Source organism: Sphaerodactylus townsendi, linkage group LG06 (genome assembly GCF_021028975.2).
Source record: "Sphaerodactylus townsendi isolate TG3544 linkage group LG06, MPM_Stown_v2.3, whole genome shotgun sequence".
Classification (NCBI taxonomy): Eukaryota; Metazoa; Chordata; class Lepidosauria; order Squamata; family Sphaerodactylidae; genus Sphaerodactylus; species Sphaerodactylus townsendi.
The window spans coordinates 23664576-23678618 of NC_059430.1; the positions used below are offsets into that span (position 1 = coordinate 23664576).

General features: G+C 42.6%; 1 protein-coding gene across 6 annotated transcripts in view; it reads right to left on the reverse strand.

Annotated features, from left to right (window-relative positions):
- Window positions 1-14043, reverse strand: part of CACNA1C (calcium voltage-gated channel subunit alpha1 C) — a 563646-nt gene that overhangs the window by 211525 nt on the left and 338078 nt on the right. For all 6 annotated transcript variants that reach the window (XM_048499569.1, XM_048499568.1, XM_048499567.1 and 3 more), the window contains exons 6-7: window positions 12236-12391; window positions 4247-4443 (exon numbers count right to left, since the gene is read on the reverse strand). In XM_048499569.1, coding sequence (XP_048355526.1) covers window positions 4247-4443; window positions 12236-12391 — 353 coding nt within the window. The remainder of the gene's footprint in view (window positions 1-4246; window positions 4444-12235; window positions 12392-14043) is intronic.

Below are 14043 nucleotides of genomic sequence, written 5' to 3' on the forward strand. Positions count from 1 at the left end.
TCTTGCTCTTTGCAATGCATGTGTGACTGTGATCTTCTTTTCCCATTCTTGGAAATCACTTGGGATGAGGTCGCAGTTACAGTTCAAACAGCAGTGAGGAAATGACTGCGGGGAAAGCAAGTACTGAACAATGGGATAATAAAGGTCAGGTGAAAGGCAGGAATATGAAAGACATCCTTCCCAAGCAGGACACTAAACAGCTCCGCCCAAAATCTCAGGTCAAGACAAGGTCTTCTGTTATTACACAGGAGGCGTGTTCATAGTGAAGCTGTGAAATGCCTGTGCCTTTTTAATTACATTTCAAAAACAGTAACTTTGCTATGTCCACCAATCACCAATTTGTTTCTCGTTCTTTCTTGTAGAAGATATCAGCCTCACCTATGCAAATTTATGCAAAATATGCTGGGCCGCTATTTGTTCATTTTTTTTGTTCAATTTTAGTATACTGCCCCATCCCCAGGGGGCTCTGGGCGGTGTACAACATAGTCATACAATACAATAACAAAAGGGGCAATTAAACAACAACCAATGAATACCTACCATTAACTAAAACTGTATAAGCTAATGGATCAAGCCCCATAGACTTTAAAAGCTAATTTAAAACAGCGATTAATACACAAAAACAGCACTCTGCAAAACCCTACCTAAAATCCTCCTAACAAGCTACCAGGTTAATATTGAATTGTGTGAACTGACACTTTCTAAATCTTAGCCTCGATGGGCACTTCTAAATTTGGATAAATTAATGAACGAGAGTCTTGGGTTTAAAATGTCCTCTTGAAATACCGTGTTGGTTCTGAAGAAACAGGCCTCGTGGCTCCTCACTGCCACAAAACATGGGCACTCCCTTCCCAGACGTGTTCTTGTCTTGGCAGACAGATACTTGGAGATCAAGCCAAAGCGACTGGCCTTTTCTTCCCTGGCTTAATTCGCACCCATGCCAAAATCCAGCATGACTTTCATCCCCACTCCCTAAACAAATCACTCTAAAACAAAGCATTAGTTCTTCTTGGGGGTGGGGAGGAATGTACTAGAAGCATGCACAGAAGTGATCCAATCTTGATCCTCTTTGATCTGAGCTTGCAAATGCCTTAACAGACCAGGTGCTCGGGAGCAACAGCCGCAGAAGGCCATTGCTTTCACCTCCTGCATATGAGCTCCCAAACGCACCTGGTGGGCCACTGCGAGTAGCAGAGAGCTGGACTAGATGGACTCTGGTCTGATCCAGCTGGCTTGTTCTTATGTTCTTATGTTCTTAAGTGCCTTTGGAGAAGTAGCTCATTCCCTTGTGTGGAAAGGCCATGCTAATTCAAGCTAAGGCACTCTTAACGAACAAAGTGTTAGAAAGCGCAAACAGCTGGCAAAAATTGTGGGGGGCTTTTTTGCATATAACATCTCCCCCTCCCGCCCATTGTGGCAATATCGCTGTGTTCCTTATCACCACATCTTCCTCAATGGGTTTCAAAGCAGGCTGGGGGGGGGGGGGGAATGAGAGAAGCTCACAAAACATGTCAAGGCTGTCAACCAAGTAAATTATATCTATTGCCTGGTTTCTTTCCCAATTTGATTTCCTGTCAGGAGTTTCCAGGGCAACTGTGAGCTTCAGTTTCAAGCTTTTTCAGCAAAGCTCAAGAGTGCAATTTCAGAGATGCTGGAGGATGGAAGAGGCTTGTACAGGTCAGCATGTCTAAACCTGCTTCATCAGATGCAGGTCTGCTAAGTTACCTTTTGTTCCCCTTGAGCTGTTACCATCTACTGTACGGCAAGGACATCCCCAATGCACAAACAATCCAAGTGGTGTGCTCTGGAATCTCTTGCAATTTCAGAGGAAGATGAGGCATCCCTTTCAGATAGGGGAGGGGGGAGGAGAGGTTTGGGGCAGCAGGTGGTCACTACCGGTTGTGTTTATTTCATGCAGTAACAACCAAAAATAGATGACAAAGGTCACCTTTTGTGCAAGTACTGATTTATTTACAGTGTTATAAATGCTTTTAGTTTTCTATCAGGCATAAAATTACAAAGTGGCTCTTCTTGTCCCTGGAGACTGACCAGAGCTTTAAATGCAATGAGGTATAGAAGCCCATTTTAATTTGGTTTTGCTTTTGGTGGCTAGAAGGGAGCATTCACTGATCTAGAGGCTAGACTGCATACAATTTGCACGGTTATCATGAACACTGATGAATTTAAACTGCAATTTTTATTGGTTATGTTATACTTGTTTCTATGCCAATTCAAAGAATAGGCAAGATGAAAACATATACCATAAAATGGTTTATTTCTCACCTGTACCACCTATACCAGACCACAAAATAAATAAAATCTAACCCCTCCTCCCAAACAACCAACCCTTGTGGCCATTATTTGTCAGCAAAGCTTATTTTTAAAAAGATGAAAAATTGGTCCAATGAGACTCACTTTCATGCTGATTCTATGCAGGAAAACTGATGGAGACCTGAACACTTTGTGGATCTTTGTGGGGATGGCAGAGTCTTACAGTTAGGAGGGAAGGTAGAGTCAAACAAGGACTTAACATTCTGTAGTCTACTGGTTTATCCATATGGCAGTTCAACCACAAATCCAGGCATACAGTTGAAAGATTTATGCACTGATGTGATGATTCCTCACAGCTGCAAGACAGCACTGCCTACATGAGTGTAGGGCTCCAATGATCACTAACCCTTCCCCTTCAGTAGGGTAGGCAATTTCCTAAGTATAAAGCAATGCTTTTGAGCAGCAGAAGAGGAAACCTGTGAGTCCAGGGCCGGAGCTAGGGGAAACTGCGCTCAGGGCATCTGTGCGCCTTGCACCCCTGCCCTGGAATGCCCCCAGAATGTCCCGGAACGCCCCCAGAATGCCCTGGAACGCCCCCAGAATGCCACATTGTGCCCCCGGAACACCCCGGCACGCACCCGGTGCATTGCACCCCTCACCACCTTAGCACTACACCATTATGTGAGTCCCAAAGACTTGTGGGTTTATTCCATTGTACTTAAGATTTTATATCTAATTTTAACTCTGTCTATGGTTTTATTTTGGCTAAATTTAAGCCAGCAATCTCTGAATTGCAGCAAGTCCTGCTTAGTCGGTTTATAAATATAATAAATAATAATAATAATAATAATAATAATAATAAACAATTCATTCTGATCTTCAGGAAGGTGGCTGTGTCGGTCTACAGTAGAAGAGCTAGATCTGAGTCCAGTAGCACCTTAGAGATCAACATTATCTTGGTGGTATAAGCTTATCTGATTAAGGGAACTTTGACTCTTGAAAGCTTATACCCTAAAGCGAATGTTGGTCTTTACAGTGCCACTGGATTAAAATCTGATCTTACAGTTAGATATAAAGTCGATGCAGGGAAACTTCATGCCACGATGGGGGGGGGGGGGTAGGTAAACAGCACACAAGACTCAGGAAGCAAGAGAGATCACAAAAAGTGGAACATCAAAAGCCACCATCATTATATATAAGGTCTGAATGCTAACAACACTACAAATGTTTAGTACGTTTGGAGCATGAGGCAGGTTGTCTATGAAAGTAGCACAATTTCTTCATCTGGAACTTTTTAGCTGTGACTCCTATGCTAATACTAAATACATTTTGAATTCCGCAATCATAGATGCATTCTTGGCTTGCCACCCCCAATCTGAAGTCAGTTGTGCTGTATAAAACAGAATGGTACATCTCTGAGACTATTGCTTGCTGTGCGGTAGAATGCAAGGCACTGTTACAAGGCAGACTCTGGTTGAGAAAAGGTTGCAAATTGAACGTTCCAGCAATTATAGTCTTTTGAATGATTTGCCCACCAAATTTCAATGGTGATGGAAACTGCGTGAGAGCTTTTGTATCCTCAGCAGCTGAGTGAATGGTGCCCAAGGGTCTATATGGATAGTTGGAAACGAGTGCTCGGCCAATAGCAATACTTTAAAGTAGTTAGTCAGCAGTTGTGTTGCTTCACACATCTGGCTTTGTGTGGGATACTTCACATGCAAGGAACGTTACACAATGACAAACTGTTCAATAAAAACGTACTGTAAATCTTGAATGTTAAATACCAGTCTCCTCAAACATGAACAGAAGGTTAGTGCAGAAAGGATAATGTGTAACAGTAAAAAGCTGTGTTGCTGATGCTGTACATTAACTTAAACTATTCGTTTAGTAATCACCCCATCTGCATGCCACAAACAACAAGCATGACCGAACAGAATTCCGCATTCACTGTCACAGTTTAATTTCACCTACATACCCAATACAGGACGTCTGTCCAGCCCTCCATGGTGATGCACTGAAACACAGTTAACATGGCAAAGGCAAAGTTGTCAAAGTTGGTAATGCCGTGCTTGGGTCCCTCCCATCCTGCTCTGCATTCGGTGTGGTTCTGACATTGTCGGCCATGTGCTAAGTGAGGTGCACAAGGAGAGGGATCCTCTTCTGCCAGTTGTCCTTAGGGCAAAGGGATAAGAAAGAAGGGGAGAGAGAAAGAGAGAAAGAGAAGACAATAGCAATGTTAAAATCTACACAACTGAGCTGAGACAAAGAGGTATTTGCTTGCAGTGACACACTATCAGAAGTCAATAATTTTTATTATTGAGCTATAGTCTATCCCAGAAAAAGATGTCAGCAGGGTTGTATATTCCTCCGCCACAGAACTCAATATGCTGGACCTTCTTAGTTGTACAATGCTCCACCTGAGGCCTAGTGCCTGTCTAGCCCTGCTCCCCCAGACATCCGCGATAGTCGTTCAATGATAAATGTTCTTGCCTCAAAGTACTTTGATCAATAATGCACAAAATAATGGTTTGACAAAGGCAGCACGTAAAAATGAATATGAATTCTCATATTCATTTGCGACTATATTCTAATGTGGAAGTATACAATTTTCATGACCGCTGACCTTCAACTGACCATACTAACATCTTTTTGTGAGACACAGTATGCCCCTTTCTGAACGGGCCAATTTAACCTTGTTAAAAACCCAGGTTGGGGGGGGGGACTTCGAAAGGATCCTGATCCTAACGTGGATCCGCTCCACATTCCCCACCCCACCCCGAGCTTTTCAACAGTCATGTTATGTGCGATTCTTTTGTTTTAACGCAGCTGACAGCCGGGGCCAAGCAAATGGTCCCAACTGTGAGCTGCGTTAAAACAAGAGAATCGCACATAATGTGATTCTTGGAAACCCCTTCCTCAGCTCCCATCTGCAGAGCCACGCAAAGGAAAGGGGTTGTATCATGGCCGGGGGTGGGGGGGTGGGGGGTGGCCTTGCCTGCCTGCCTGCCCTCCCGTCTACGGGACAGCCAGCCATGCGAAGGACCTGGGGCAATGCCATGTTTATTAATCCCAGCTGTGACCCACTCAGAATTTGCTGTGCAGAAAGGGCCTATATTTGCCTATACCATTTACATTTCCAAATGGGAAAGTGATACATACACTACTTCAAGGGAAAGCCCACTTACCGTGGACACTTAGATCATATTACCTGATATCAGGGAAGCTCACATAACTTCAAGTTAGATCATATTACTTGATAGTGGATAATTTTTAGACTAGTCTATACTAACTAAAGGCAAATTGGGAAGATGTTCCTGTCTGTTCTGAAATATGTTGACATTTCAACTATTGGCAATTAAATTTATAGACTCATGTCTTGTGGAAATGTCCCATGCATAAAGAATTTGGGGACAGGTTAGTTGGGACTATATGCATTTAAATTGATAGCAAATATCCTCCTCCTCCTCCTCCTCCTCCTCCTCCTCCTCCTCCTCCTCCTCATCTATGTAGCACCCTCCATACACTGTGAACTCCTAAGAAGGGTTATGCCCTTCTAAACCTATTGATTTCAATTGACTCAGAAGAATGAAGCTCTGCTTGGGATTGCCAAGAAGGTCCCTGCCCTGAAGATCTCATAATGCCAAATCTGACTCAAAAGATTCAATGAAGGAACGGGAGAGAAACGGATGTCGGGACAAACAGGAGAAAATACGCACTCATTCCAGTCATAACATTCAATTTAGCCCTATCAATGTCAATCTGAATATCATAATAGAAAGGAAATTTGGAAATCTGCTAATGGAGACAACAAATGACACAATAAATGACACAAACCTGTAGACTGAACAAAAACTGAAAACTGCTCATAAAACTCACATTATAGATATAAATTAGAAAGGGGGAAAATCTACACAAAAGACACGGCCCAGTCAAACACAAGCACTTCCAGCTCCTATTAATTTCAACTAAATTGAAATGGAATGATTGCCATGAATGGAAAGCAATGGTAATTAGAGCTGCCTTTGGCAGGATCATGTCCCGAGAATGCCAAAAGCCACACAAAAGTCCTTTAATGTCTGATGAAAAGACAGCTAATATTTGGATATAAATAGTTAATGATTTTGCCCATAATCAATGACAATTAAACTTGGGAAATTTATATTGGGCTCTAGTTTTATCTTGTGCTCAAACTGAATACAGATAATGACATACAACACCTCCCCCCCATAATTAATTCTGAAAAATAATCTGCTGTAAGAGGAAACGACTCAAAGATCAGCCTAAACCAGATAATGTGCCAGAAGCAAGAGAGATTGTCCTGTATACACGAACAAACAAGCAGCAGCTCTACAGGGTCTCGGACATTGGTCTTCCCCATCACCTACTGCCACACCCAGTGTGGTGTACTGATTAAGAGCAGGTAGATTCTAATCTGGAGAACCAGGTTTAATTCCCCACTCCTCCACCTGAGTGGATGAGACTTGTCTGGTGAACCAGATGTTATGTTCTTATGTTCTTATGTGTTTCTGCACTCCTACATTCCTGCTGGGTGTCCTTGGGTTAGTCACAGTTCTCCGGAACTCTCTCTGCCCCACCTACCTCACAAGGTGTCTGTTGTGGGGAGGGGAAGGGAAAGGAGCTTGTAGGTTACCTTGAGTCTCCTTACAGGACAGAAAGTATAAATCCAAACTTTTCTCTCTTCTACAGCCTGATCTCAACAAATCTCAGAAGCTAAGCAGAGTCAGTATTTAGAAGGAGACTGCCAAGGAAGGCGCTGCAGAGGAAGGCAATGTCAAACCACCTCTGCTTTTCACCTACCTTGAAAGTCCCTTGCTTGGGTTGCCATAAGTCATTGCTCCAGTTGCCATGGCTCTATGGTAACTGCTCTTTTATCCTCCAACCCACTGCCTGTATGTATGATGCAGGAGACTGACTGAAACTATGGATGCCTGGGCAGTCTCCCACTCTGCCATGGAAGCTTGCAGGGTGATCTGAGCCCAATCTACCTTACAGGGCTGTTGTGAGGATAAAACAGAGGAGGGGGGAAATGATGTAAGCTGCTTTGAGTCCCCACTGGGGAGAAAGGTGAGGTATAAAATTAAGCAAACTAATACAATTATTAATACAGCAATATTGCTACTAGGATAAGGTGGGCCTGGAATAAAAGCTGGGAATATATTTGATAAAGTTGAGAGAGACCACCAGAGACATTATAAGGATTGGCCTAATGGACAATAAGGACTGGAGCAAGATACTCAGGGTTTAAACAGTACAGTGATTATATTCCACAATGGATCATATAATTGCCGTTCTATGAGCACATTTTTTGTGAGTTGATAACTTCAGAGAGACAGAGGCTGATGCTTCTACGTCTGCAAAGATTCCCAGAAAAAGAATCTACTGGCAGTGCCCAGAAAAGCTACACATCTTCTCTTACAGGTAAACATGGTGTTCTTTTGAGCACATAAAGTATTTTCCTTCAGAACCAGTAAATAACAAGGAACATACAGAATACAATTCAGGCTGAATTAAAGTCGATAACAGAACTGTCACTGACTTTACAATGCGGTCAAGATTTCACACTTGGCCACTTCTATGAATCACACTTTCAATTAATCTTAATTCTTGCTGGTCTAGTTTGTACTGCTGGGTTACATGGCCTACTATTTCCCCTTCCCAATGAGGGCTTGCAGTCCAGATGCTCCATTTAACGCAAGTCAGTGCCAAGCATTTCAGTGAACGCAAGATTCATTTTGACTGCTGCATTATTCAGCAGTTATTGTATAAGGACTGGGCATAGGTAGGGGATATTAGAAAGTTCCTGTGAAGAACTTTAAAATCCAATCTTAAGTCACATTATATGAAATCAATGCAAGATGAAAACTGGAGCCTTCTATGAATGTATCTGAAGGAAAATAATTAAGACGTCATGACTACTTCATAATTTTACTACATTTTCCAAAACAGACAGAAGAGAACAGGCTCCAAGGTCAACTTCATCTTTTATATTTCTCTGTCATGCAAACAGAACAGGGTCACATCCATTAATAACTGGCATTTCCTAAGGATCGGTTGACACTCAGGTGGTGTCCAAATATTACAGCGCCAAGGGATGGATAGAAAGATGACACTCCCAGTGGACCTATTCAGTAGTTCTTTTTCCTGCCAGGCGCAATGGAAAAATGTGTTATACAAGATCTACTTGACTAACGCAGCAGTACAACTAGATTAGAAACTAACTCATCTAATGAGCAGGTATTTATGCAAATTTACAGCAGAGTAATTTGGTGGACTGTACTGGTAACAATGCCTAGGCCAGGGGTCTGCACCTGTGGCTCTCCAGATGTTCATGGACTACGATTCCCATCAGCCCCTGCCAGCATGGCCAATTGGGATACTTGGGAATTGGGATGATGGGAATTGTAGTCCATTAACATCATGAGAGCCACAGGTTGCAGATCCCTGGCCTAGGCTAACCTGATCTCATCAGATCCCAGAAGCTGAGAAGGGTTGACTCTGGTTAGTACTTGGAAGGGAGACCACCAAGAAATACCAGGGTCTCTCTGCAGAGGAAAGCAATGGCAAACCATCTCTGCTAGTCTTTTCCCTTGAAAACCCTACTGGGTTACCATAAGTTGGCTGTGACTTGACGGAACTACACACGTACATTGGTAACAGTAGAGGACAACTCTGGGCCTCAGCTCTGTGGGCTCTTACTGTGAATTACTGTGGGCTCTTACAGTGAACTACTGACAGAGAAAACACCATTTTACTACAGCATGTCACAACACTTCAACTCTGCCAATGGCAACAAACCAAAACAGGAAAATATATACCATCCAGTGACTGACATCTACCACTAGTCTCAACTGGTCAAAATAGGGTGTTAAGGATGAGGTAGAGAGGATGGAGGGAATACTTTTGCTGACTGATTTATACTTCTATGGATAAGAAATTCCTTCTGTGGCACCAGAAAGGATTTTGTCCTCTACTCTCTTCCATCTTGTTCCCCCATATTGCAAAATTAGTAAAATACAAAAGTCTAAAAATTAAAAACTCCATCTGCACTATAGGAACTATGCCTATTTGCACTGGTCCCTGGGCAAGTATGGAAACCTGGGCCTTCATTTTGAGCTCCCTTTTTTAAGGAGGGCAAGTTAATATTTAATGCTTGAATTGCATTTATATATGTGGGTGTATACTGAACAACAAAACACTGCAGTGGTCTTATTTACATATTTCATTATTATCTTGCTTTCCTCCGCAGCGAGGACACAAAGAAGGTCAGGTTGATCTTCTCTCCTCTATTTTATTCTCACAAAGACCCTGTGAGGTAGGCTAGGCTGAGAGTATGCCATTGGTCTAAGATCACCCAGCAGACTTCCATGGCAAAGTGGGAATTCAAATCCAGGTCTCCCAGACCCTAGTTTGACACGTTAACCTTTATACTACATTAGATCTCAGCCAATATTTTATCGTTAAAAATTAATGATTAATCTAAGAACTATACTGTGCAGAGAAAAAAGTTCTTTAAAATGCTGTTTGCATTCCATTTCTTTCCCCTTAGGCTTCCTGATAGAGATCGTGTGAAAGCCTAATAATTAGCATTCTGTCTGCTCCCATAAGCTTCTAGATGTTCATTCACTGAATTTCTAACAAGACTTCATCGTGAATCTCAATTGATGTTCAGTTGCTTAATCACTGCTGTCCTTTTATTCATATTTGGCCACTTTTTCTTTCCTTTAAACTATGAAGAATCAGAATTTGAGGGGGAAAAGTGAATCACGGGAGCCAAGAAGGGTATAAATAGAGAAACAATTCTGTTACAGGCTGATGAACAAAACAGTAAAATAAAATGAATAAAGAATAGGGTATTGTGAAGAAATTGTAACCTGGCATTCTCAGAGCAATTTATTTCCTTTTCAGTTGTTCTCTGCTTTTCAATTTGCACAATATGCTTATGATCAGGGACGGCTATCACTGTTCATTGTGGTGAACAAGGAAACAGGTATGGATTATAGCTTTGTACAATTGCCTCCAGTCCAAGCTATTCTAATACCAGTAAAGAAATCCAAATAAATGATATACACAGCATTAGCGTCAGGTTCTGTCAAAACCTGTGCAAGAACCAGACTCTTGGGTGCAGAAATTGGTTTATTGAATAGGATCAAGAGCGTACAGCCTCCAGCAATTAATAGCTGGAACTAAAGTTGAAAACATCTGTTCAGGCTGAAAACTCCTTCCCTCTACACCACCCTCTCCTGGAATCTTGGTGGGGTGAAGTAACTAGAAGCAGTCTAGGCAAAGCAAGATCTTCAAGGTCAGTCCATGGATAAGACAGGTGTTACCTGGCTAGAGGGTGAGAAACCACAAGGCAGGGGTTTCCCACATCACCTTCTCCCGGCCCTCCTCAAAGACCCATGGCAAGAGCAAAGGGAAAAGTTAACAGTCCAATAGGTTTTCATCAGATCTTGACAATTAGACACAACGGAACATATGTTGCTCTCACCAAGCAAACAATTTGCAAGACCAGTAGCTCTCCCTAATGCTACTAGGGTAAGAAGAAGCAACCAGTGCCAGTAAGAGTAATAGGTAAATTAGTAAGCAAACCACCTACATGCTGCCCAGTTGGAAATAAAAACATCTGGTCATTTCCCCGAGAGTCAATGTCAGATTAATTTCTTCCATGTTTTTGAGGCTCAACATTTCTGAAGGTACTATTTTTCCCCTCCTGACTTCTTTTAACATCTGCTCTTGGGCAGCCCCCGCCCCCCTCCCCAGATTTTGGAGGAGTTGTATACAAATTTTAATGGTTGCTTCTTTCTTCTGGGGGCTTTTAAAGATTGCAGCCAGGAACTGGCTTGCTAGATCGCAACTAAAAATTGGCCAGGTAAGGATAAGAGATTCAACAGTGCTGCATGCTTGTCTGCCTACGTTTTCCCAGCTAGGAGAACTTTAGGTCAGAAAACCCATTAGATCATAACTTTCATTAGCTATGTATCCCAGACTGCTAATGAAAAAGTCAGCTATAATTTGTGACTTCAGCCTGGATGAATGGGTTGATCTTGCGTGTATTTAGCAAGACTTGGCTCAAAGACTAGGGAGGTGTTGACTGTATCACACCTGTATCCAGCAGGATTATTGATACAGCAGTAGGTCAGACCAGGTGGTTGGTGGAGGGTCTCAAGCAATATCTGGCCTACAGATATAGCTGGCTGTAACCTTGATTTGGTATTTTGTGCAGGGACAAATCTGGTTGCAGTGAACACTAATAGAACTCTGTGGTCCCTGCCAGATTCTAACTCTACAGTAGGCTAGAAGGGAGACAGGAAAACCCTGTGGCGTAGAAGGTTAAGAGCTCGTGTATCTAATCTGGAGGAACCGGGTTTGATTCCCAGCTCTGCCACCTGAGCTGTGGAGGCTTATCTGGGGAATTCAGATTAGCCTATACACTCCCACACATGCCAGCTGGGTGACCTTGGGCTAGTCACAGCTTTTCGGAGCTCTCTCAGCCCCACCTACCTCACAGGGTGTTTGTTGTGAGGGGGGAAGGGCAAGGAGATTGTAAGCCCCTTTGAGTCTCCTGCAGGAGAGAAAGGGGGGATATAAATCCAAACTCTTCTTCTTCTTCTTCTCTTCTTATATAGCCTTTCACTCAGATTACCCTACGGAGTTGGACAAATGGCTCTCCTTCCAACTAGAATAGTCGTGGAGGTTATAGCTCTGTTCTGTGTTAAGCAAGGCAGTGCTATTGAGTTTACATAAAGGGCCTTTCTTTCCTTTCCAGTGTTTAGAGCTTTTGGCTTCCAGTTCTAGATAGGTTCTTAAGCAAACAAAATGTGATGATTACGTTTGGAAGCACTATCGTTAGGTCAAAATACGTTTTAAATCTACTTTCCACTGACATCAGATCAGAATCCACAATGTAAACCAATCCATAGTGCCTAAGCAGCATTTCACTTACCTGGTTTTGCTTCCAAATAACAAGTCTTGTGCATCTTCCCCATGAAGAGCTCGAGTCCAATGATGGCATAGATAATGATGACAAACAGCACCAGCAGGGCAATGTGCAGCAAAGGGACCATGGCCTTGATAATGGAATTTAAAACCACCTGGAGGCCTGAAACGAGAAAGGCAACAAGAAGAGGATGTTGAAATACCTACTGGACAACAAGTGTGAGTGGCAAATACTTCTTCTTTTGATATGTCCTTTGCATCCTTTGATAGTCTGATAATGAAAGAATGATTGCTTTGTCAATATAATACTCTACAAATTAGACCTATATGTCAAGAAGTCTTCCATTGTAACAGGCCACCAATCCCACAGTGAGCCTGTTCCAGATGGTCCGACCAGTGATGATATGACAGGCCACAGCAGGCTAGAAAAAGGGCACCCCATCCCATTAGATAGGAGCAGAAAAGAACCACGTGGCAAAGACGAAGGACACAACCACGATTCCCAGTAGGGTTCTACATTTGTTGTTCGAGTAGCTACAATATAGCCCTTTTTATTCCTGTGGAAGGAAGAGTTTCCTCACTCCTCGTTTGCCAGCCTCAGACTATACCTGGCAGACTGTACCTTTTTAGGTCTCTCTCCAACATGCATTGTTCTGGCCCCACCCTGGTTGCCCTTTGGCCCTACGGCCCTGGGCCCTACCTCCCAATCTGCTTGCCACTTCACTTGGGACAACTTTCCACACCAACCCTTCTCATTTTACTTTCATCCCAGCTAGACAGGCTCAAATCACTTCACTGGCAGGCAAGTCTGCTGGCTTTTCAGGCAGCCCAATTGGTCCTGACATCCCATTCATTACCCCCCATCATGGGGGTTGATCCCAGGGCACCCCCACTCCCCTGCCTGGGCTCTAAAACATAAGATTGTGTCAGACGTCCTACAGAAAGTCTTGAATGATTAACTCAGAGGGATCTCAGACAATGTTTCGGCCTGTGCATTATCAAGCAGCCATGGACATCGACGTTCACGACAGATGTCTCCTTGTACCAATAATCAGATAGGTGATACTCCCGTGATCCTTCTAAAAGCTGCTGGGTCAAGCTCTGTTTTTTTGCTAGCTGGATGCCTCTGTCCTCCCGCTGCCCACAATTTCAAGGGGCAATGTCTGATACTGCTTACTACAGCAGGTAGTTATAAGTAAATTTAATAAATAAATAAATAAATAAATAAATAAATAAATAAATAAATAAATAAATAAATAAATAATAAGTATTTTGCTTGGAAACTACAAAAGGGACAAACCACTGATTACTGTACTTGAAAGCAATCGCTCCTGGAACACAGACATTACTTTTGCAGATTCCAGAAAAACCATTTTTAAAGTATTCCCTTGAGGAGAAACCTGCTTTAGAGAATGTGCAAAATTACTGTAAATCCATTTATTTGCAGAAGTTATAGAAAGCAACTGATGGAAGTACTATTAAAATGAACATTGCATCAGTGGGTCCTTAGGGCACAGATTGCCAAGAGAAGCATCAACTGAAACCCCTAATGGACTCCACAGTGGCCAAGAATCACAAGCTCCCCTTTCTCGGATATTTTTGCGGCAGCTTTTGGGCAAGAACAGACTGCCCTCTATTGTTTTAACTTCCAGTCAGAAAAGATTATTTTCGCATAGTTCACCATCCACATTTTCAATAATTTAGTTTGTTAAACTTTATTTTTAAAAAAACTTTGAGAGTTACATGCAACAACGAATGCGAGATACATAATTCTCAGTTTTATCGTATCTCTGCACCTGATCTCCCCCCAAAAGC